Below are 23,057 nucleotides of genomic sequence, written 5' to 3' on the forward strand. Positions count from 1 at the left end.
CTTTAAAAAGACTGAATTGTTGGACTGAGGAGAGTGAAGATTGAAGAGATCACTTTTGGGGCAAAGTTAGAGCGAGCATTTCTGAGAACAACTGAACGCAGCGGCCAATCAGATGCCCCGCTTTCATCGAAAATAGCTCACGGACACCGCTCGGCCAATGAGAAGCGAGAAGACTGTGAAGTGGCATGTCTGTCAAAACCAAACTTAAGTGATGAAAATGCCCCAAATATGGACAAATTACTAGTTAAATCTTGATTTTTTCAAAGAATTTAGATACAGGGGCCCGGGGCCCCTCCTTATTCAAACCCCGGGCCCCTGTCTATTTCGCGGCCTGGACAGAGACAGAGACACAGAGACACAAAGACACAGAGATAGATGAAGCTGGTCTCACCCTCAGGACTCGGGCTCAGAACATCACAGAAGGTTCTGAGCAGGTTTCCAGCGAACAGAACGAAGAGTCCTTTAAGTCTGAGCGCGATGGAGTCGCACAGACTCAGGAACGTGAGGAGCCGCTCTTTAGAGCCACAGGGGCCGCTCTTACTCCACTCCAGCAGCTACACACAAACAGAGATGTTCCTCCAGGAGTCACACACCAACGCTCAGGAACCAGAGGAACCAGAGGAACCAGAGGAACCGGGCCCTCCAGAGGAACCAGAGGAACCGGGCCCTCCAGAGGAACCGGGCCCTCCAGAGGAACCAGAGGAACCGGGCCCTCCAGAGGAACCGGGCCCTCCAGAGGAGCCAGAGGAACCGGGCTCTCCAGAGGAACCGGGCCCTCCAGAGGATCCGGGCCCTCCAGAGGAACCGGGCCCTCCAGAGGAACCAGAGGAACCGGGCCCTCCAGAGGAACCAGAGGAACCGGGCCCTCCAGACTGGACTTTACCTTGAAGAACAGGGGCCTGAAGGTGACCTCAGAGAGCTTGAGGACCAGTGAGAGCAGAGAGTCGATCACGGCTCCTTCAACCTTCTGGGCCTTGTCCAGGTCCTCCTGAAACACACCAGAGTCACTCCTCCACCTGAAGACACTCCTCCACCTGAAGACACTCCCTCCACCTGAAGACACTCCTCCACCTGAAGACACTCCTCCACCTGAAGACACTCCCTCCACCTGAAGACACTCCTCCACCTGAAGACACTCCCTCCACCTGAAGACACTCCCTCCACCTGAAGACACTCTCCTCCACCTGAAGACACTCCCTCCACCTGAAGACACTCCTCCACCTGAAGACACTCCCTCCACCTGAAGACACTCCCTCCTCCTGAAGACACTCCCTCCACCTGAAGACACTCCCTCCACCTGAAGACACTCCCTCCACCTGAAGACACTCCCTCCACCTGAAGACACTCCCTCCACCTGAAGACACTCCCTCCACCTGAAGACACTCCTCCACCTGAAGACACTCCCTCCACCTGAAGACACTCCTCCACCTGAAGACACTCCCTCCACCTGAAGACACTCCCTCCACCTGAAGACACTCCCTCCACCTGAAGACACTCCCTCCACCTGAAGTCACTCCTCCACCTGAAGACACTCCCTCCACCTGAAGACACTCCCTCCACCTGAAGACACTCCCTCCACCTGAAGACACTCCTCCACCTGAAGACACTCCCTCCACCTGAAGACACTCCCTCCACCTGAAGACACTCCCTCCACCTGCAGACACTCCCTCCACCTGAAGACACTCCCTCCACCTGCAGACACTCCCTCCACCTGAAGACACTCCCTCCACCTGAAGACACTCCCTCCACCTGAAGACACTCCCTCCACCTGCAGACACTCCCTCCACCTGAAGACACTCCCTCCACCTGAAGACACTCCCTCCACCTGCAGACACTCCCTCCACCTGAAGACACTCCCTCCACCTGAAGACACTCCCTCCACCTGAAGACACTCCCTCCACCTGAAGACACTCCCTCCACCTGCAGACACTCCCTCCACCTGAAGACACTCCCTCCACCTGCAGACACTCCCTCCACCTGAAGACACTCCCTCCACCTGAAGACACTCCCTCCACCTGAAGACACTCCCTCCACCTGCAGACACTCCCTCCACCTGCAGACACTCCCTCCACCTGAAGACACTCCCTCCACCTGAAGACACTCCCTCCACCTGCAGACACTCCCTCCACCTGCAGACACTCCCTCCACCTGAAGACACTCCCTCCACCTGAAGACACTCCCTCCACCTGCAGACACTCCCTCCACCTGCAGACACTCCCTCCACCTGCAGACACTCCCTCCACCTGAAAACACTCCCTCCACCTGAAAACACTCCCTCCACCTGAAGACACTCTCCTCCACCTGAAGACACTCTCCTCCACCTGAAGACACTCTCCTCCACCTGAAGACACTCCTCCACCTGAAGACACTCCCTCCACCTGAAGACACTCCTCCACCTGAAGACACTCCCTCCACCTGAAGACACTCCCTCCACCTGCAGACACTCCCTCCACCTGCAGACACTCCCTCCACCTGCAGACACTCCTCCACCTGCAGACACTCCTCCACCTGCAGACACTCCCTCCACCTGCAGACACTCCCTCCACCTGCAGACACTCCCTCCACCTGCAGACACTCCCTCCACCTGAAGACACTCCCTCCACCTGAAAACACTCCCTCCACCTGCAGACACTCCCTCCACCTGCAGACACTCCCTCCACCTGCAGACACTCCCTCCACCTGCAGACACTCCCTCCACCTGAAGACACTCCCTCCACCTGAAGACACTCCCTCCACCTGCAGACACTCCCTCCACCTGCAGACACTCCCTCCACCTGCAGACACTCCCTCCACCTGCAGACACTCCCTCCACCTGAAAACACTCCCTCCACCTGAAGACACTCCCTCCACCTGAAGACACTCTCCTCCACCTGAAGACACTCTCCTCCACCTGAAGACACTCTCCTCCACCTGAAGACACTCCTCCACCTGAAGACACTCCCTCCACCTGAAGACACTCCCTCCACCTGCAGACACTCCCTCCACCTGCAGACACTCCTCCACCTGCAGACACTCCCTCCACCTGCAGACACTCCTCCACCTGCAGACACTCCCTCCACCTGCAGACACTCCCTCCACCTGCAGACACTCCCTCCACCTGCAGACACTCCCTCCACCTGCAGACACTCCCTCCACCTGCAGACACTCCCTCCACCTGCAGACACTCCCTCCACCTGAAGACACTCCCTCCACCTGAAGACACTCCCTCCACCTGCAGACACTCCCTCCACCTGCAGACACTCCCTCCACCTGAAGACACTCCCTCCACCTGCAGACACTCCCTCCACCTGCAGACACTCCCTCCACCTGCAGACACTGAGCAGGCGAGCTGACTCCTCTCTCCAGCTAAACACCTCCTGGAGTTATGTCCCCGCTTCAAGTCGCCTCCCCCTCACCGCAAGCCCCTCCCCCTCACAGTCACAGACCCCTCCCCCTCACAGTCACAGACTCCTCCCCCCTCACCATCTCAGACCCCTCCCCCTCACAGTCACAGACTCCTCCCCCCTCACCATCTCAGACCCCTCCCCCTCACAGTCACAGACTCCTCCCCCTCACAGACTCCTCCCCTCACAGTCACAGACCCTCCCCCTCCCAATCACAGACCCCTCACAGTCACAGACCCCTCCCCCTCACAGTCACAGACCCCTCCCCCTCAGTCACAGACTCCTCCCCCTCACAGTCACAGACCCCTCCCCCTCACAGACTCCTCCCCCTCACAGTCACAGACCCCTCCCCCTCCCAATCACAGACTCCTCCCCCTCACAGACCCCTCCCCCTCACAGACTCCTCCCCCTCACAGTCCCCTCCCCCTCACAGTCACAGACTCCTCCCCCTCACAGTCACAGACTCCTCCCCCTCACAGTCACAGACTCCTCCCCCTCACAGTCACAGACCTGGCAGTGCGAGGCTCTGAAGTCCAGTGCGGTCAGGAAGAAGGAGGTGAGCTCTGATTGGTGGAGAGTCAGCTGATCTTTGTCCATGTGATTGATGTGCTCCTGCAGGATTCTCATGAGCGCCACCAGCTGGTTCTGAAACGCAATTACAACAGGTTTAAGACAGGAAACTACAAACAGGTGTAAAGCAGGTGTAAAGCAGGTGTAAAGCAAGTGTGAAGCAGGTGTAAAGCAGGTGTGAAGCAGGTGTGAAGCAGGTGTGAAGCAGGTGTAAAGCAGGTGTAAAGCAGGTCTAAAGCAAGTGTGAAGCAGGTGTAAAGCAGGTGTAAAGCAAGTGTGAAGCAGGTGTAAAGCAGGTGTGAAGCAGGTGTAAAGCAGCTGTAAAGCAAGTGTGAAGCAGGTGTAAAGCAGGTGTGAAGCAGGTGTAAAGCAGGTGTAAAGCAAGTGTGAAGCAGGTGTAAAGCAGGTGTAAAGCAAGTGTGAAGCAGGTGTAAAGCAGGTGTGAAGCAGGTGTAAAGCAGGTGTGAAGCAGGTGTGAAGCAGGTGTAAAGCAGGTGTAAAGCAGGTGTGAAGCAGGTGTGAAGCAGGTGTAAAGCAGGTGTGAAGCAGGTGTAAAGCAGGTCTAAAGCAAGTGTGAAGCAGGTGTAAAGCAGGTGTAAAGCAGGTGTAAAGCAGGTGTGAAGCAGGTGTAAAGCAGGTGTGAAGCAGGTGTAAAGCAGGTGTGAAGCAGGTGTGAAGCAGGTGTGAAGCAGGTGTAAAGCAGGTGTAAAGCAAGTGTAAAGCAGGTGTGAAGCAGGTGTGAAGCAGGTGTGAAGCAGGTGTGAAGCAGGTGTAAAGCAGGTCTAAAGCAAGTGTGAAGCAGGTGTAAAGCAGGTGTAAAGCAAGTGTAAAGCAGGTGTGAAGCAGGTGTAAAGCAGGTGTGAAGCAGGTGTGAAGCAGGTGTGAAGCAGGTGTAAAGCAGGTGTGAAGCAGGTGTGAAGCAGGTGTAAAGCAGGTCTAAAGCAGGTGTGAAGCAGGTGTGAAGCAGGTGTGAAGCAGGTTTGTAAAGCAGGTGTAAAGCAGGTGTGAAGCAGGTGTGAAGCAGGTGTGAAGCAGGTGTAAAGCAAGTGTAAAGCAGGTGTGAAGCAGGTGTGAAGCAAGTGTGAAGCAGGTGTAAAGCAGGTGTAAAGCAGGTGTGAAGCAGGTGTGAAGCAGGTGTAAAGCAGGTGTAAAGCAGGTGTGAAGCAGGTGTGAAGCAGGTGTAAAGCAGGTGTAAAGCAGGTGTAAAGCAGGTGTGAAGCAGGTGTAAAGCAGGTGTAAAGCAAGTGTGAAGCAGGTGTAAAGCAGGTGTAAAGCAGGTGTGAAGCAGGTGTGAAGCAGGTGTAAAGCAGGTGTAAAGCAAGTGTGAAGCAGGTGTAAAGCAGGTGTAAAGCAAGTGTGAAGCAGGTGTAAAGCAGGTGTAAAGCAAGTGTAAAGCAGGTGTGAAGCAGGTGTGAAGCAGGTGTGAAGCAGGTGTAAAGCAGGTGTAAAGCAAGTGTAAAGCAGGTGTGAAGCAGGTGTAAAGCAGGTCTAAAGCAAGTGTGAAGCAGGTGTAAAGCAGGTGTAAAGCAGGTGTGAAGCAGGTGTGAAGCAGGTGTAAAGCAGGTCTAAAGCAAGTGTGAAGCAGGTGTAAAGCAGGTGTAAAGCAGGTGTGAAGCAGGTGTGAAGCAGGTGTAAAGCAGGTGTAAAGCAAGTGTGAAGCAGGTGTAAAGCAGGTGTAAAGCAAGTGTAAAGCAAGTGTAAAGCAAGTGTAAAGCAAGTGTGAAGCATGTGTGAAGCAGGTGTAAAGCAGGTGTAAAGCAGGTGTAAAGCAGGTGTAAAGCAGGTGTAAAGCAGGTGTGAAGCAGGTGTAAAGCAGGTGTAAAGCAGGTGTGAAGCAGGTGTGAAGCAGGTGTAAAGCAGGTGTGAAGCAGGTGTGAAGCAGGTGTAAAGCAGGTGTAAAGCAAGTGTGAAGCAGGTGTAAAGCAGGTGTAAAGCAAGTGTAAAGCAGGTGTGAAGCAGGTGTAAAGCAGGTGTGAAGCAGGTGTGAAGCAGGTGTAAAGCAGGTCTAAAGCAAGTGTGAAGCAGGTGTAAAGCAGGTGTAAAGCAAGTGTGAAGCAGGTGTAAAGCAGGTGTAAAGCAAGTGTAAAGCAGGTGTGAAGCAGGTGTAAAGCAGGTGTAAAGCAGGTGTGAAGCAGGTGTAAAGCAGGTCTAAAGCAAGTGTGAAGCAGGTGTAAAGCAGGTGTAAAGCAAGTGTGAAGCAGGTGTAAAGCAGGTGTGAAGCAGGTGTAAAGCAGGTCTAAAGCAAGTGTGAAGCAGGTGTAAAGCAGGTGTAAAGCAAGTGTGAAGCAGGTGTAAAGCAGGTGTAAAGCAGGTGTGAAGCAGGTGTAAAGCAGGTGTGAAGCAGGTGTAAAGCAGGTCTAAAGCAAGTGTGAAGCAGGTGTAAAGCAGGTGTAAAGCAAGTGTGAAGCAGGTGTAAAGCAGGTGTGAAGCAGGTGTAAAGCAGGTGTAAAGCAAGTGTGAAGCAGGTGTAAAGCAGGTGTGAAGCAGGTGTAAAGCAGGTGTGAAGCAGGTGTAAAGCAAGTGTAAAGCAGGTGTGAAGCAGGTGTGAAGCAGGTGTAAAGCAGGTGTAAAGCAAGTGTGAAGCAGGTGTAAAGCAGGTGTAAAGCAAGTGTGAAGCAGGTGTAAAGCAAGTGTAAAGCAGGTGTGAAGCAGGTGTGAAGCAGGTGTAAAGCAGGTGTAAAGCAAGTGTGAAGCAAGTGTAAAGCAGGTGTGAAGCAGGTGTGAAGCAGGTGTGAAGCAGGTGTAAAGCAGGTGTAAAGCAGGTGTGAAGCAGGTGTGAAGCAGGTGTGAAGCAGGTGTGAAGCAGGTGTAAAGCAGGTCTAAAGCAGGTGTAAAGCAGGTGTGAAGCAGGTGTAAAGCAGGTGTGAAGCAGGTGTAAAGCAGGTGTAAAGCAGGTGTGAAGCAGGTGTGAAGCAGGTGTGAAGCAGGTGTAAAGCAGGTCTAAAGCAAGTGTGAAGCAGGTGTAAAGCAGGTGTAAAGCAGGTGTGAAGCAGGTGTGAAGCAGGTGTAAAGCAGGTGTAAAGCAAGTGTGAAGCAGGTGTAAAGCAGGTGTAAAGCAAGTGTAAAGCAAGTGTAAAGCAAGTGTAAAGCAAGTGTGAAGCATGTGTGAAGCAGGTGTAAAGCAGGTGTAAAGCAGGTGTAAAGCAGGTGTAAAGCAGGTGTAAAGCAGGTGTGAAGCAGGTGTAAAGCAGGTGTAAAGCAGGTGTGAAGCAGGTGTGAAGCAGGTGTAAAGCAGGTGTGAAGCAGGTGTGAAGCAGGTGTAAAGCAGGTGTGAAGCAGGTGTGAAGCAGGTGTGAAGCAGGTGTAAAGCAGGTCTAAAGCAAGTGTGAAGCAGGTGTAAAGCAAGTGTGAAGCAGGTGTAAAGCAGGTGTAAAGCAAGTGTAAAGCAGGTGTGAAGCAGGTGTAAAGCAGGTGTAAAGCAGGTGTAAAGCAGGTGTGAAGCAGGTGTAAAGCAGGTCTAAAGCAAGTGTGAAGCAGGTGTAAAGCAGGTGTGAAGCAAGTGTGAAGCAGGTGTAAAGCAGGTGTGAAGCAGGTGTAAAGCAGGTCTAAAGCAAGTGTGAAGCAGGTGTAAAGCAGGTGTAAAGCAGGTGTAAAGCAGGTGTAAAGCAGGTGTGAAGCAGGTGTAAAGCAGGTGTGAAGCAGGTGTAAAGCAGGTCTAAAGCAAGTGTGAAGCAGGTGTAAAGCAGGTGTAAAGCAAGTGTGAAGCAGGTGTGAAGCAGGTGTAAAGCAGGTGTAAAGCAAGTGTGAAGCAGGTGTAAAGCAGGTGTGAAGCAGGTGTAAAGCAGGTGTGAAGCAGGTGTAAAGCAAGTGTAAAGCAGGTGTGAAGCAGGTGTGAAGCAGGTGTAAAGCAGGTGTAAAGCAAGTGTGAAGCAGGTGTAAAGCAGGTGTAAAGCAAGTGTGAAGCAGGTGTAAAGCAAGTGTAAAGCAGGTGTGAAGCAGGTGTGAAGCAGGTGTAAAGCAGGTGTAAAGCAAGTGTGAAGCAAGTGTAAAGCAGGTGTGAAGCAGGTGTGAAGCAGGTGTAAAGCAGGTGTAAAGCAAGTGTGAAGCAAGTGTAAAGCAGGTGTGAAGCAGGTGTGAAGCAGGTGTAAAGCAGGTGTGAAGCAGGTGTAAAGCAGGTGTAAAGCAGGTGTGAAGCAGGTGTGAAGCAGGTGTAAAGCAGGTCTAAAGCAGGTGTGAAGCAGGTGTGAAGCAGGTGTGAAGCAGGTGTGAAGCAGGTGTAAAGCAGGTCTAAAGCAGGTGTGAAGCAGGTGTGAAGCAGGTGTAAAGCAGGTGTGAAGCAGGTGTAAAGCAGGTGTAAAGCAGGTGTGAAGCAGGTGTGAAGCAGGTGTAAAGCAAGTGTGAAGCAGGTGTAAAGCAGGTGTAAAGCAAGTGTAAAGCAGGTGTGAAGCAGGTGTAAAGCAGGTGTAAAGCAAGTGTGAAGCAGGTGTAAAGCAGGTGTAAAGCAAGTGTAAAGCAGGTGTGAAGCAGGTGTGAAGCAGGTGTAAAGCAGGTGTAAAGCAAGTGTAAAGCAGGTGTGAAGCAGGTGTGAAGCAGGTGTGAAGCAGGTGTAAAGCAGGTGTGAAGCAGGTGTAAAGCAGGTGTGAAGCAGGTGTGAAGCAGGTGTAAAGCAGGTGTAAAGCAGGTGTGAAGCAGGTGTGAAGCAGGTGTAAAGCAGGTGTGAAGCAGGTGTAAAGCAGGTCTAAAGCAAGTGTGAAGCAGGTGTAAAGCAGGTGTAAAGCAGGTGTGAAGCAGGTGTAAAGCAGGTGTGAAGCAGGTGTAAAGCAGGTGTGAAGCAGGTGTGAAGCAGGTGTGAAGCAGGTGTAAAGCAGGTGTAAAGCAAGTGTAAAGCAGGTGTGAAGCAGGTGTGAAGCAGGTGTGAAGCAGGTGTGAAGCAGGTGTAAAGCAGGTCTAAAGCAAGTGTGAAGCAGGTGTAAAGCAGGTGTAAAGCAAGTGTAAAGCAGGTGTGAAGCAGGTGTAAAGCAGGTGTGAAGCAGGTGTGAAGCAGGTGTGAAGCAGGTGTGAAGCAGGTGTGAAGCAGGTGTAAAGCAGGTCTAAAGCAAGTGTGAAGCAGGTGTAAAGCAGGTGTAAAGCAGGTGTGAAGCAGGTGTGAAGCAGGTGTGAAGCAGATGTGTAAAGCAGGTGTAAAGCAGGTGTGAAGCAGGTGTGAAGCAGGTGTGAAGCAGGTGTAAAGCAAGTGTAAAGCAGGTGTGAAGCAGGTGTGAAGCAAGTGTGAAGCAGGTGTAAAGCAGGTGTAAAGCAGGTGTAAAGCAGGTGTGAAGCAGGTGTGAAGCAGGTGTAAAGCAGGTGTAAAGCAGGTGTAAAGCAGGTGTGAAGCAGGTGTGAAGCAGGTGTAAAGCAGGTGTAAAGCAGGTGTAAAGCAGGTGTGAAGCAGGTGTAAAGCAGGTGTAAAGCAAGTGTGAAGCAGGTGTAAAGCAGGTGTAAAGCAGGTGTGAAGCAGGTGTGAAGCAGGTGTAAAGCAGGTGTAAAGCAAGTGTGAAGCAGGTGTAAAGCAGGTGTAAAGCAAGTGTGAAGCAGGTGTAAAGCAGGTGTAAAGCAAGTGTAAAGCAGGTGTGAAGCAGGTGTGAAGCAGGTGTAAAGCAGGTGTAAAGCAAGTGTGAAGCAGGTGTAAAGCAGGTGTAAAGCAAGTGTGAAGCAGGTGTAAAGCAGGTGTAAAGCAAGTGTGAAGCAGGTGTGAAGCAGGTGTGAAGCAGGTGTGAAGCAGGTGTAAAGCAGGTGTAAAGCAAGTGTAAAGCAGGTGTGAAGCAGGTGTAAAGCAGGTCTAAAGCAAGTGTGAAGCAGGTGTAAAGCAGGTGTAAAGCAGGTGTGAAGCAGGTGTGAAGCAGGTGTAAAGCAGGTCTAAAGCAAGTGTGAAGCAGGTGTAAAGCAGGTGTAAAGCAGGTGTGAAGCAGGTGTGAAGCAGGTGTAAAGCAGGTGTAAAGCAAGTGTGAAGCAGGTGTAAAGCAGGTGTAAAGCAAGTGTAAAGCAAGTGTAAAGCAAGTGTGAAGCATGTGTGAAGCAGGTGTAAAGCAGGTGTAAAGCAGGTGTAAAGCAGGTGTAAAGCAGGTGTAAAGCAGGTGTAAAGCAGGTGTGAAGCAGGTGTAAAGCAGGTGTAAAGCAGGTGTGAAGCAGGTGTGAAGCAGGTGTAAAGCAGGTGTGAAGCAGGTGTGAAGCAGGTGTAAAGCAGGTGTGAAGCCGGTGTGAAGCAGGTGTAAAGCAGGTTTAAAGCAAGTGTGAAGCAGGTGTAAAGCAGGTGTAAAGCAAGTGTGAAGCAGGTGTAAAGCAGGTGTAAAGCAAGTGTAAAGCAGGTGTGAAGCAGGTGTAAAGCAGGTGTAAAGCAGGTGTAAAGCAGGTGTGAAGCAGGTGTGAAGCAGGTGTAAAGCAGGTGTAAAGCAGGTGTGAAGCAGGTGTAAAGCAGGTCTAAAGCAAGTGTGAAGCAGGTGTAAAGCAGGTGTAAAGCAAGTGTGAAGCAGGTGTAAAGCAGGTGTAAAGCAAGTGTAAAGCAGGTGTGAAGCAGGTGTAAAGCAGGTGTAAAGCAAGTGTGAAGCAGGTGTAAAGCAGGTGTAAAGCAGGTGTGAAGCAGGTGTGAAGCAGGTGTAAAGCAGGTGTAAAGCAAGTGTAAAGCAGGTGTGAAGCAGGTGTGAAGCAGGTGTGAAGCAGGTGTAAAGCAGGTCTAAAGCAAGTGTGAAGCAGGTGTAAAGCAGGTGTAAAGCAAGTGTGAAGCAGGTGTAAAGCAGGTGTGAAGCAGGTGTGAAGCAGGTGTAAAGCAGGTGTAAAGCAGGTGTGAAGCAGGTGTGAAGCAGGTGTAAAGCAGGTGTGAAGCAGGTGTAAAGCAAGTGTGAAGCAGGTGTAAAGCAGGTGTAAAGCAGGTGTAAAGCAGGTGTGAAGCAGGTGTAAAGCAGGTGTGAAGCAGGTGTAAAGCAGGTGTGAAGCAGGTGTGAAGCAGGTGTGAAGCAGGTGTGAAGCAGGTGTGAAGCAGGTGTAAAGCAGGTCTAAAGCAAGTGTGAAGCAGGTGTAAAGCAGGTGTAAAGCAAGTGTAAAGCAGGTGTGAAGCAGGTGTAAAGCAGGTGTGAAGCAGGTGTGAAGCAGGTGTGAAGCAGGTGTAAAGCAGGTGTGAAGCAGGTGTGAAGCAGGTGTAAAGCAGGTCTAAAGCAAGTGTGAAGCAGGTGTAAAGCAGGTGTGAAGCAGGTGTGAAGCAGGTTTGTAAAGCAGGTGTAAAGCAGGTGTGAAGCAGGTGTGAAGCAGGTGTGAAGCAGGTGTAAAGCAGGTGTGAAGCAGGTGTGAAGCAAGTGTGAAGCAGGTGTAAAGCAGGTGTAAAGCAGGTGTGAAGCAGGTGTGAAGCAGGTGTAAAGCAGGTGTAAAGCAGGTGTAAAGCAGGTGTGAAGCAGGTGTGAAGCAGGTGTAAAGCAGGTGTAAAGCAGGTGTGAAGCAGGTGTAAAGCAGGTGTAAAGCAAGTGTGAAGCAGGTGTAAAGCAGGTGTAAAGCAGGTGTGAAGCAGGTGTGAAGCAGGTGTAAAGCAGGTGTAAAGCAAGTGTGAAGCAGGTGTAAAGCAGGTGTAAAGCAAGTGTGAAGCAGGTGTAAAGCAGGTGTAAAGCAAGTGTAAAGCAGGTGTGAAGCAGGTGTGAAGCAGGTGTGAAGCAGGTGTAAAGCAGGTCTAAAGCAGGTGTAAAGCAGGTGTGAAGCAGGTGTGAAGCAGGTGTGAAGCAGCCGTACCTTCTGGTCCTGCACCAGGTGAGCGTAGCACTTGGAGATGGTCGGCAGCAGAACTCGAGGAGGGATTTTGGAGGCGATGGTGGAACTGAGCCCGACGAGGCGAGCGACGAGGAGCGAAGAACCAGGCGAGACATCCATCAAACGAGTCAGACGAGTCACCTGAGGGACAAGTCCTCTTCAACACCGAGACACACACAGGATGTCTGTAGTTGTGTGTAGTTGTGTACCTGCACAGTGATGTGGTACAGGTAGGGGCTGGTTGTGTGTAGTTGTGTGTAGTTGTGTACCTGCACAGTGATGTCGTACAGGTAGGGGCTGGTTGTGTGTAGTTGTGTGTAGTTGTGTACCTGCACAGTGATGTGGTACAGGTAGGGGCTGGTTGTGTGTAGTTGTGTGTAGTTGTGTACCTGCACAGTGATGTCGTACAGGTAGGGGCTGGTGAAGCGGTGCAGAGTCTCCATGAGCCGCTGCAGAGCCGTGACTGAGCTCAGGAGGTAAATCTCGGAGGAGAAACAGTCTTTTCTGTGGCTCAGCGCCGCCACAACAGACGGAACCAGACTGAGGACAAATGTCCCACAGAGGCTTTAACGTTACACACCAGCAGTAGTAGTAGTATTTGTAGTATTTGCAGTGGTAGGAGTACAAGAGTAAATCACCTGGGCAGGTGAGGCACGGCGAGCGCCTTCAGGGCCGTGATGCTCTCGGCGACGCACTGCAGCGCCGTCGCCATGACGTTACGGTCCTCCTCCGTCGCCGTGACAACGTCCACGGCGACTTTCATCACAGGGACAAACGACTCCGGCCGCGAGGAACCGAAGAGACGACACAGAAGCTTCAGCGAGAAGAGAGCGGTCTGACGGTTTATGGACGGTTCTTCTGAAGACGAGACAGTTTTCTGCAGCTCAGGGAGAAGAGACAAGAGAGAAGACACCTGCAAGAGACAAGAGAAGGTCAGGGACAAGAGACAAGACACCTGCAAGAGACAAGAGACGGTCAGGGACAAGAGACAAGACACCTGCAAGAGACAAGAGAAGGTCAGGGACAAGAGACAAGACACCTGCAAGAGACAAGAGACGGTCAGGGACAAGAGACAAGACACCTGCAAGAGACAAGAGAAGGTCAGGGACAAGAGACAAGAGAGAAGACACCTGCAAGAGACAAGAGAAGGTCAGGGACAAGAGACAAGACACCTGCAAGAGACAAGAGACGGTCAGGGACAAGAGACAAGACACCTGCAAGAGACAAGAGAAGGTCAGGGACAAGAGACAAGAGAGAGGACACCTGCAAGAGACAAGAGACAAGAGAGAAGACACCTGCAAGAGACAAGAGAAGGTCAGGGACAAGAGAGAAGACACCTGCAAGAGACAAGAGAAGGTCAGGGACAAGAGACAAGAGAATGTCAGGGAGAAGAGGAGAATGTCAGGGAGAAGAGGAGAATGTCAGGGAGAAGAGGAGAATGTCAGGGAGAAGAGGAGAATGTCAGGGAGAAGAGGAGAATGTCAGGGAGAAGAGGAGAATGTGTTGCAGTGAAAGGACCTGGTGAGGCTCCCAGCTCTTCTTCTGCTGCAGTTTGTTGTTGAGAAGTTCCAGGGCTTTTCTCCGAACGTTAGAGACTTCATTTCCCATCAGCCCCCGGGTCACAGTGATGAACGAATCAGAGGGCAGCAGCGCGTGCACCTGACCAGACACAAGACCGGACACAAGACCAGACACAAGACGGGGTTTAGACCTGGTTCAAGTCCAACAGTTTAGGTCCAGTTTAGGTCCAGTTTAAGTCCAGTTTAAGTCCAGTTTAAGTCCAGTTTAAGTCCAGTTTAAATCCAGTTTAAGTCCAGTTTAAATCCAGTTCAGGTCCAGTTTAAATACAGTTCAGGTCCAGTTTAAGTCCAGTTTAGGTCCAGTTTAAGTCCAGTTTAAGTCCAGTTTAAGTCCAGTTTAAGTCCAGTTTAAGTCCAGTTTAGGTCCAGTTTAAGTCCAGTTTAAGTCCAAGTTTGGTTATAGTTATAGTTTAGTTTAAATCCAGTTCTTGTCCCATTTTAGTCCTGGTTTAGTCCTACTTTAGTCCCGTTTAAGGCCCACCTTGTCCAGAAGGTCATAACTCTTGTTGAGCAGAACTCTCCAGAACTTGGCCGTGGGTTTGTCTGAGTTCAGCTCCACACACTGAGCCACAGTGTGGATGAAACCAAGGATCTCCTCCAGCAGCCTGGAGACAAGGATCGGGGTTTAAATACACTAAAGTACAGCCTGGAGACAAGGATCGGGGTTTAAATACACTAAAGTACAGCCTGGAGACAAGGATCGGGGTTTAAATACACTAAAGTACAGCCTGAAGACAAGGATCGGGGTTTAAATACACTAAAGCACAGCCTGAAGACAAGGATCGGGGTTTAAATACACTAAAGTACAGCCTGGAGACAAGGATCGGGGTTTAAATACACTAAAGCACAGCCTGAAGACAAGGATCGGGGTTTAAATACACTAAAGTACAGCCGGAAGACAAGGATCGGGGTTTAAATACACTTAAGTACGGCCCGGAGACAAGGATCGGGGTTTAAATACACTAAAGCACAGCCTGAAGACAAGGATCGGGGTTTAAATACACTAAAGCACAGCCTGAAGACAAGGATCGGGGTTTAAATACACTAAAGTACAGCCTGGAGACAAGGATCGGGGTTTAAATACACTAAAGCACAGCCTGAAGACAAGGATCGGGGTTTAAATACACTAAAGTACAGCCAGAAGACAAGGATCGGGGTTTAAATACACTTAAGTACGGCCCGGAGACAAGGATCGGGGTTTAAATACACTAAAGCACAGCCTGAAGACAAGGATCGGGGTTTAAATACACTAAAGCACAGCCTGAAGACAAGGATCGGGGTTTAAATACACTAAAGTACAGCCTGGAGACAAGGATCGGGGTTTAAATACACTAAAGCACAGCCTGAAGACAAGGATCGGGGTTTAAATACACTAAAGTACAGCCAGAAGACAAGGATCGGGGTTTAAATACACTTAAGTACGGCCCGGAGACAAGGATCGGGGTTTAAATACACTAAAGCACAGCCTGAAGACAAGGATCGGGGTTTAAATACACTAAAGCACAGCCTGAAGACAAGGATCGGGGTTTAAATACACTAAAGTACAGCCTGGAGACAAGGATCGGGGTTTAAATACACTAAAGCACAGCCTGAAGACAAGGATCGGGGTTTAAATACACTAAAGTACAGCCAGAAGACAAGGATCGGGGTTTAAATACACTTAAGTACGGCCCGGAGACAAGGATCGGGGTTTAAATACACTAAAGAACAGACCTTTGCTGCTGCTGCTGCAGAGCCTCATCTTCTGCTCCACTTTGCTCCAGCTCCAAAACCTGAAACAGACAAGTTTTGCATCACACTCCGAGGGAAAGGCTTCTCAGACCTTAAAGGAGGACAGTTTTAGGGTCTTCAGACCTTAAACGTTCTCTCAAGCCTTAAAGGAGGAGAGTTTTAGGGCCTTCAGACCTTAAAGGAGGAGAGTTTTAGGGCCTTCAGACCTTGCTGATGAAGCGGGTGGAGCCGAGCAGGTGAGCGCAGAAGGTCACGCTCAGGTATTTAAAATGGCGCAGTTCTTTGCTGCTGTGCGTCTCCACGTTGAAGATCAGATCCTCCATGTTCTCCTGCTGCTGAGGCTTCTTCACGGCTCGGCCTTTCGCTGGAGCTGGAAATGAAGAACATCGTGTGAGATTCTGGACCAGGAGCATCAGGGGTCAGAGGTCAAACCTTCAGTCTGACAGAAAAACACATAAGCTCTGACCTTCATCTTTGTCGTGAGGAAGCTTCATGAGGAAGACCAGGACCTGGACCAAGGACTGGATCTGGACCTTCACCTCCAACTCACAGCAGACCGACACCCACAAGTCCCAATCCTGGTCCAGAGCCGAGTCCTGAGGACGACCAGAGGGTTAAACCAGGACCAAACCGGGACTAAACTGGGTCTGAACTGGGTCTGAACCGGGTCTGAACAGGGACTAAACCAGGTCTGTACCTTGTCCTCAGCAGTAATTGCAGTTGTTGTCGTTGTTTGTTTCTTGAAGAGCAGAGCGAGCAGGACCCAGAGAAACCGGTCCGGTCCCACTGTGGTCAGGACCTGGACCAGGACCGGGACTCTGCGATGGTCAGGAACATGAGGAAGAGCATCTACAAACACCTGCAGAACTCTGGTGACCACAGCGTGGACCTGAGGAGAGTCTGGACCCGACCAGTCCTGGGCCTGTGGAAAAGAGGGTAAAACCAGGTCTGAACCGGGTCTAAACCGGGTCTGAACCGGGTCTAAACCGGGTCTGAACCGGGTCAAAACCGGGTCTGAACCGGGTCTAAACCTGGTCTAAACCAGGACTAAACCAGGTCTGAACCGGGTCTAAACCTGGTCTAAACCAGGTCCAAACCAGGTCTGAACCGGGTCTAAACCAGGACTAAACCAGGTCTGAACCGGGTCTAAACCAGGACTAAACCAGGTCTGAACCGGGTCTAAACCTGGTCTAAACCAGGTCCAAACCAGGTCTGAACCGGGTCTAAACCAGGACTAAACCAGGTCTGAACCGGGTCTAAACCTGGTCTAAACCAGGTCCAAACCAGGTCTGAACCGGGTCTAAACCAGGACTAAACCAGGTCTGAACCGGGTCTAAACCAGGACTAAACCAGGTCTGAACCGGGTCTAAACCAGGACTAAACCAGGTCTGAACCGGGTCTAAACCAGGTCTAAACCAGATCTAAACCGGGTCTGTGTCACAAACCTTGATGATAGCCGGGATGACCATCTGGACAGTCTTGTCGATGACTCTGAAGCTGTAGGAGTCGTCCAGCCTCAGGACGTTTGCTCCCATGAAGGTGAAGATGGGCATGATGTTCAACAAGACCTTCTCCTGCACAACACAAGAGCAGCTGCAACCTTCAGGGCTCACGGGACGGGCAGGGGTCGGGCAGGGGTCGGGTACGGGTCGGGCACATACCGGGTAGATTGGAGCCACGGCGCTGAGCAGCAGCAGAGCCTGGTGATGAGTCTGAGACATTTCAGACGAGCGAATGCACTGAACCACCAGCTCCACCGAGAAACGCTCCGGATCCAACACGTCTGAGGAGAAGAGTACGAATATAAGTACCTGTAGTACTCATAGTACCAGTAGTACTCATAGTACCAGTAGTACTCATAGTACTCATAGTACCAGTAGTACTCATAGTACTCATAGTACCAGTAGTACTCATAGTACCAGTAGTACTCATAGTACTAGTAGTACTCATAGTACCAGTAGTACTCATAGTACCAGTAGTACTCATAGTACCAGTAGTACTCATTGTACTCATAGTACCAGTAGTACTCATAGTACCAGTAGTACTCATAGTATCAGTAGTACTCATAGTACTCATAGTACCAGTAGTACTCATAGTACCAGTAGTACTCATAGTACCAGTAGTACTCATAGTATCAGTAGTACTCATAGTACTCATAGTACCTGTAGTACTCATAGTACCAGTAGTACTCATAGTACCTGTAGTACTCATAGTACCAGTAGTACTCATAGTACCAGTAGTACTCATAGTACCAGTAGTACTCATAGTATCAGTAGTACTCATAGTACTCATAGTACCAGTAGTACTCATAGTACCAGTAGTACTCATAGTACCAGTAGTACTCATTGTACTCATAGTACCAGTAGTACTCATAGTACCAGTAGTACTCATAGTATCAGTAGTACTCATAGTACTCATAGTACCAGTAGTACTCATAGTACCAGTAGTACTCATAGTACCAGTAGTACTCATAGTATCAGTAGTACTCATAGTACTCATAGTACCTGTAGTACTCATAGTACCAGTAGTACTCATAGTACCAGTAGTACTCATAGTACCAGTAGTACTCATAGTACCTGTAGTACTCATAGTACCAGTAGTACTCATAGTACCAGTAGTACTCATAGTACCAGTAGTACTCATAGTATCAGTAGTACTCATAGTACTCATAGTACCAGTAGTACTCATAGTACCAGTAGTACTCATAGTATCAGTAGTACTCATAGTACTCATAGTACCAGTAGTACTCATAGTACCAGTAGTACTCATAGTACCAGTAGTACTCATTGTACTCATAGTACCAGTAGTACTCATAGTACCAGTAGTACTCATAGTACCAGTAGTACTCATAGTACTCATAGTACCAGTAGTACTCATAGTACCAGTAGTACTCATAGTACCAGTAGTACTCATAGTACCAGTAGTACTCATTGTACTCATAGTACCAGTAGTACTCATAGTACCAGTAGTACTCATAGTATCAGTAGTACTCATAGTACTCATAGTACCAGTAGTACTCATAGTACCAGTAGTACTCATAGTATCAGTAGTACTCATAGTACTCATAGTACCTGTAGTACTCATAGTACCAGTAGTACTCATAGTACCAGTAGTACTCATAGTACCTGTAGTACTCATAGTACCAGTAGTACTCATAGTACCAGTAGTACTCATAGTATCAGTAGTACTCATAGTACCTGTAGTACTCATAGTATCAGTAGTACTCATAGTACCTGTAGTACTCATAGTACCAGTAGTACTCATAGTATCAGTAGTACTCATAGTACCTGTAGTACTCATAGTACCAGTAGTACTCATAGTACCAGTAGTACTCATAGTACCAGTAGTACTCATAGTACCTGTAGTACTCATAGTACCAGTAGTACTCATAGTACCAGTAGTACTCATAGTACCAGTAGTACTCATAGTACCAGTAGTACTCATAGTACCTGCAGGTATGGCGGCTCCGCTCGGGGACACTTTGTTGCACATGCTCAGTAAACAGCTGAGCAGGAGCTGCTTCGTGTACTCCACTGAAGCCTGGTCCTCCAGAGACACGTCCAGACGCCTGAGAGAGAGAGGCGGGTCAGAACCCGGTCCAAACCCGGTCCAAACCCGGTGTAAACCCGGTGTAAACCCGGTGTAAACCCGGTCTTACCGCTGCAGGAGGCTGAAGAGCGCAGGGATCAGGGCCTGAGGTCTGCTCAGCTTCTTCTTGTGCTGCAGCAGCTCCAGGATCAGAGTGACTCTGTGCCATGAGACAGCGCCTCCTGCAGGCGGGACACTGTCGCCCGCTTTACGACTGAGGAGACAAGTTCAGACAGAATAAAGACAGGTTTGTCCCCTTTACGGGTCAGATCTGTGGGATTACTGGCTCCTTCACCTCTGGAGCATTTTGCTGCGTCGCGTTTGTTGAACTGTAACTGGAGCGGTGGGTTTTTCAGGAGGACAAAGTTCTGACGCCACGAGCTGAGCGTCCAACGAGATCTGGGACAAAACAACAGGACGTTTGAGAACAGGACCATTAAAGGACGTTACTGCACCTGTCTGAAGACACTGGAGATGTTCTGGACATTTAAAGGACGTGAGTGTGTGACTGAACCTGTTTGAAGACACTGGAGATGGTCTGGGCCGTCTGAGGACTGGGACGGTCCACCAACACATCAAACACGGCCGACAGGACGATCTGCTGCACCTCAGGGGTCAGAGCCGAGAAGAACGGCCTCGAGATCTGAGAAGAACAAGCATGAGATCTGAGAAGAACAAGCATGAGATCTGAGAAGAACAAGCATGAGATCTGAGAAGAACAAGCATGAGATCTGAGAAGAACAAGCATGAGATCTGAGAAGAACAAGCATGAGATCTGAGAAGAACAAGCATGAGATCTGAGAAGAACAAGCATGATATCTGAGAAGAACAAGCATGAGATCTGAGAAGAACAAGCATGAGATCTGAGAAGAACAAGCATGAGATCTGAGAAGAACAAGCATGAGATCTGAGAAGAACAAGCATGAGATCTGAGAAGAACAAGCATGAGATCTGAGAAGAACAAGCATGAGATCTGAGAAGAACAAGCATGATATCTGAGAAGAACAAGCATGAGATCTGAGAAGAACAAGCATGAGATCTGAGAAGAACAAGCATGAGATCTGAGAAGAACAAGCATGATTGTGGTCCTGGTTCTGGTTCTGGTTCTGGTTCTGGTCCTGGTCCTGTACCTGGTCCAGAGCACAGATCTGCAGACTCTGGTTCTGGTTCTGGTTCTGGTTGGTCTTCAGGGCTCGCAGAAACAGTTCCATGCAGTGCTGGTGTGTGACCAGCAGAGGCGCCGCTGCAGGGCTGAACTTCTCCAGGAGCAGAGCGAGGAGCCGGGCCTCGTCGGGCAGCAGTGACGGGGCATCCGGGCCAATCTGGGCCAGCAACCGCTCCAGGGCCGGAAGCAGCGCCGACAAGACGTCCTGAAGAGAAGAGTCACATGACCACCAGACTCCTCCCCTGACTCCTCCCCAGAGCCAGTCACATGACCACCTGACTCCTCCCCAGACTCCTCCCCAGAGCCAGTCACATGACCACCAGACTCCTCCCCTGACTCCTCCCCAGAGCCAGTCACATGACCACCAGACTCCTCCCCTTCCCTGTGTGGGCGTACCTGTCCGTGGAGCTGGCAGAGCGCCCTCAGCAGGACACAGGCGGTACTGGAGGGGCAGAGCGGCACCTGAACGCTCTCCAGAAGCTTCTGGAACGCCACACGCACTTCCTGTTTTTGAGTGTCATGGAACAGTGCCCCCAGTGCACAGCTCAGGTAACTGCAGTCTGACACCACCTCCTCAGCCGTCCTCAGCAACCGCTCCGTGATTGGCCCAAACACAGAGCCGCCGGCCAATGAGAGGCTCCTGAGGACGGCCAGGCCCGCCCTCCGAAGATCACGCAGCGGCGACGAGAGAACGACGATGAGAGACGGGAAAACTGAGGAGAAACGAGAGAAACCGGGTCTAAACCAGGTCCAACCCAGGTCCAAACCAGGTCTAAACCAGGTCTAAACCAGGTCTAAACCAGGTCCAAACCAGGTCTAAACCAGGTCTAAACCAGGTCTAAACCAGGTCTAAACCAGGTCTAAACCAGGTCTAAACCAGGTCTAAACCAGGTCCAAACCGGGTGTAAACCAGGTCCAAACCGGGTCCAAACCAGGTCTAAACCAGGTCTAAACCAGGACTAAACCAGGTGTAAACCAGGTCTTACCAGGCGTCTTCTGAATAATCTCCTGTAGTTGCTCTGGTCTCTGGTTCTCCAGCAGGGCGGTGCCCATGAGCAGAGCCTGCATCTGAAGCACCGCCCCTAGCCGCACCTGGCTCCGCCCCTCCTCCTGGTCACCGTAGAGACCACTGTAGCTCCAGATGAGGGACAGGAAGCGGAAGAGAACGAGCGGCGTCTGCAAATGAGTCTGAGGGACAGAGTTAGAGTCAGGGTGCTCTGTTGTGGTCGGGGGAGGGTCAAGGCGCTCTGTCGTTGTTGGGGGGAGGGTCGGTGTGCTCGGGGGGAGGGTCAAGGCGCTCTGTCGTTGTTGGGGGGAGGGTCGGTGTGCTCGGGGGGAGGTTCAGGGTGCTCTGTCGTTGTTGGGGGAGGGTCGGTGTGCTCGGGGGGAGGTTCAGGGTGCTCTGTCGTTGTTGGGGGAGGGTCGGTGTGCTCGGGGGGAGGTTCAGGGTGCTCTGTCGTGGTTGGGGGAGGGTCGGGGTGCTCGGGGGGAGGTTCAGGGTGCTCTGTCGTGGTTGGGGGAGGGTCGGTGTGCTCGGGGGGAGGTTCAGGGTGCTCTGTCGTTGTTGGGGGAGGGTCGGTGTGCTCGGGGGGAGGTTCAGGGTGCTCTGTCGTTGTTGGGGGAGGGTCGGTGTGCTCGGGGGGAGGTTCAGGGTGCTCTGTCGTGGTTGGGGGAGGGTCGGGGTGCTCGGGGGGAGGTTCAGGGTGCTCTGTCGTGGTTGGGGGAGGGTCGGGGTGCTCAAGGGGAGGTTCAGGGTGCTCTGTCGTTGTTGGGGGAGGGTCGGGGTGCTCAAGGGGAGGTTCAGGGTGCTCCGTCGTTGTTGGGGGGAGGGTCAGGGTGCGCAGGGGAGGTTCAGGGTGCTCTGTCGTTGTTGGGGGGAGGGTCGGGTGCTCGGGGGGAGGCTCAGGGTGCTCTGTCGTGGTTGGGGGAGGGTCAGGGTGCTCGGGGGGAGGCTCAGGGTGCTCTGTCGTGGTTGGGGGAGGGTCGGGGTGCTCAAGGGGAGGTTCAGGGTGCTCTGTCGTGGTTGGGGGAGGGTCGGGGTGCTCAAGGGGAGGTTCAGGGTGCTCCGTCGTTGTTGGGTCAGGGTGCTCAGGGGGAGGTTCAGGGTGCTCTGTCGTTGTTGGGGGGAGGGTCAGGGTGCGCAGGGGGAGGTTCAGGGTGCTCTGTCGTGGTTGGGGGAGGGTCGGGGTGCTCGGGGGGAGGTTCAGGGTGCTCTGTCGTTGTTGGGGGAGGGTCAGGGTGCTCAGGGGGAGGTTCAGGGTGCTCTGTCGTTGTTGGGGGAGGGTCGAGGTGCTCGGGGGGAGGTTCAGGGTGCTCTGTCGTGGTTGGGGGAGGGTCGGGGTGCTCGGGGGGAGGTTCAGGGTGCTCTGTCGTTGTTGGGGGAGGGTCGGGGTGCTCGGGGGGAGGTTCAGGGTGCTTTGTCGTGGTTGGGGGAGGGTCGGGGTGCTCGGGGGGAGGTTCAGGGTGCTCTGTCGTTGTTGGGGGAGGGTCGGGGTGCTCGGGGGGAGGTTCAGGGTGCTCTGTCGTGGTTGGGGGAGGGTCGGGGTGCTCGGGGGGAGGGTCAGGGTGCTCTTACTAACCTTTAAGAAGAGCTTGAGGAGCGGTCTGTACTGCGCTGTGATTGGTCCGTCTGAGGCCCCGCCCATCAGCAGAGAGAACACCTGAGCGAGCAGGTGCAGGTAACAGCACGTGTTTGTGTCCAAGCGCTCAGGGTTCCACCAGCCGTCCTCTGAACACACAACACACACTTATACACGAGAGCACACACACACACTTATACACGAGAGCACACACACACACTTATACACGAGAGCACACACACACACTTATACACGAGAGCACACACACACACTTATACACGAGAGAACACACACACTTATACACGAGAGAACACACACACACTTATACACGAGAGAACACAACACACACTTATACACGAGAGAACACACACACTTATACACGAGAGCACACACATACACTTATACACGAGAGCACACACACACTTATACACGAGAGCACACACACACACTTATACACGAGAGAACACACACACTTATACACGAGAGAACACAACACACACTTATACACGAGAGCACACACACACACTTATACACGAGAGCACACACACACACTTATACACGAGAGAACACACACACTTATACACGAGAGAACACAACACACACTTATACACGAGAGAACACACACACTTATACACGAGAGCACACACATACACTTATACACGAGAGAACACACACACTTATACACGAGAGCACACACATACACTTATACACGAGAGCACACATACACTTATACACGAGAGCACACACACACACT

The 23,057-nt window shown here is 51.4% G+C and overlaps 1 protein-coding gene across 1 annotated transcript in view; it reads right to left on the reverse strand.

The window, feature by feature from the left end:
* heatr1 (HEAT repeat containing 1) overlaps positions 1–23,057 on the reverse strand; it is a 60,307-nt gene that overhangs the window by 2,939 nt on the left and 34,311 nt on the right. Inside the window, exons 19-40 of the mRNA XM_072455664.1 lie at positions 22,304–22,452; positions 20,711–20,912; positions 20,121–20,437; positions 19,690–19,929; positions 19,074–19,202; positions 18,855–18,958; positions 18,630–18,773; positions 18,421–18,539; positions 16,633–16,754; positions 16,417–16,545; positions 15,669–15,893; positions 15,438–15,567; positions 15,178–15,341; positions 14,954–15,012; positions 13,722–13,845; positions 13,179–13,319; positions 12,299–12,573; positions 12,050–12,200; positions 11,643–11,801; positions 3,894–4,028; positions 884–988; positions 392–554 (exon numbers count right to left, since the gene is read on the reverse strand). Of these exons, the coding sequence (XP_072311765.1) occupies positions 392–554; positions 884–988; positions 3,894–4,028; positions 11,643–11,801; positions 12,050–12,200; positions 12,299–12,573; positions 13,179–13,319; positions 13,722–13,845; positions 14,954–15,012; positions 15,178–15,341; positions 15,438–15,567; positions 15,669–15,893; positions 16,417–16,545; positions 16,633–16,754; positions 18,421–18,539; positions 18,630–18,773; positions 18,855–18,958; positions 19,074–19,202; positions 19,690–19,929; positions 20,121–20,437; positions 20,711–20,912; positions 22,304–22,452 (3,486 nt within the window). The remainder of the gene's footprint in view (positions 1–391; positions 555–883; positions 989–3,893; positions 4,029–11,642; positions 11,802–12,049; positions 12,201–12,298; positions 12,574–13,178; positions 13,320–13,721; positions 13,846–14,953; positions 15,013–15,177; positions 15,342–15,437; positions 15,568–15,668; positions 15,894–16,416; positions 16,546–16,632; positions 16,755–18,420; positions 18,540–18,629; positions 18,774–18,854; positions 18,959–19,073; positions 19,203–19,689; positions 19,930–20,120; positions 20,438–20,710; positions 20,913–22,303; positions 22,453–23,057) is intronic.

The sequence above is a fragment of the Eucyclogobius newberryi genome, unplaced genomic scaffold (assembly GCF_026437365.1).
Source record: "Eucyclogobius newberryi isolate DKJ021-1_F unplaced genomic scaffold, fEucNew1.0.hap1 SCAF_20, whole genome shotgun sequence".
Taxonomy (NCBI): Eukaryota; Metazoa; Chordata; class Actinopteri; order Gobiiformes; family Gobiidae; genus Eucyclogobius; species Eucyclogobius newberryi.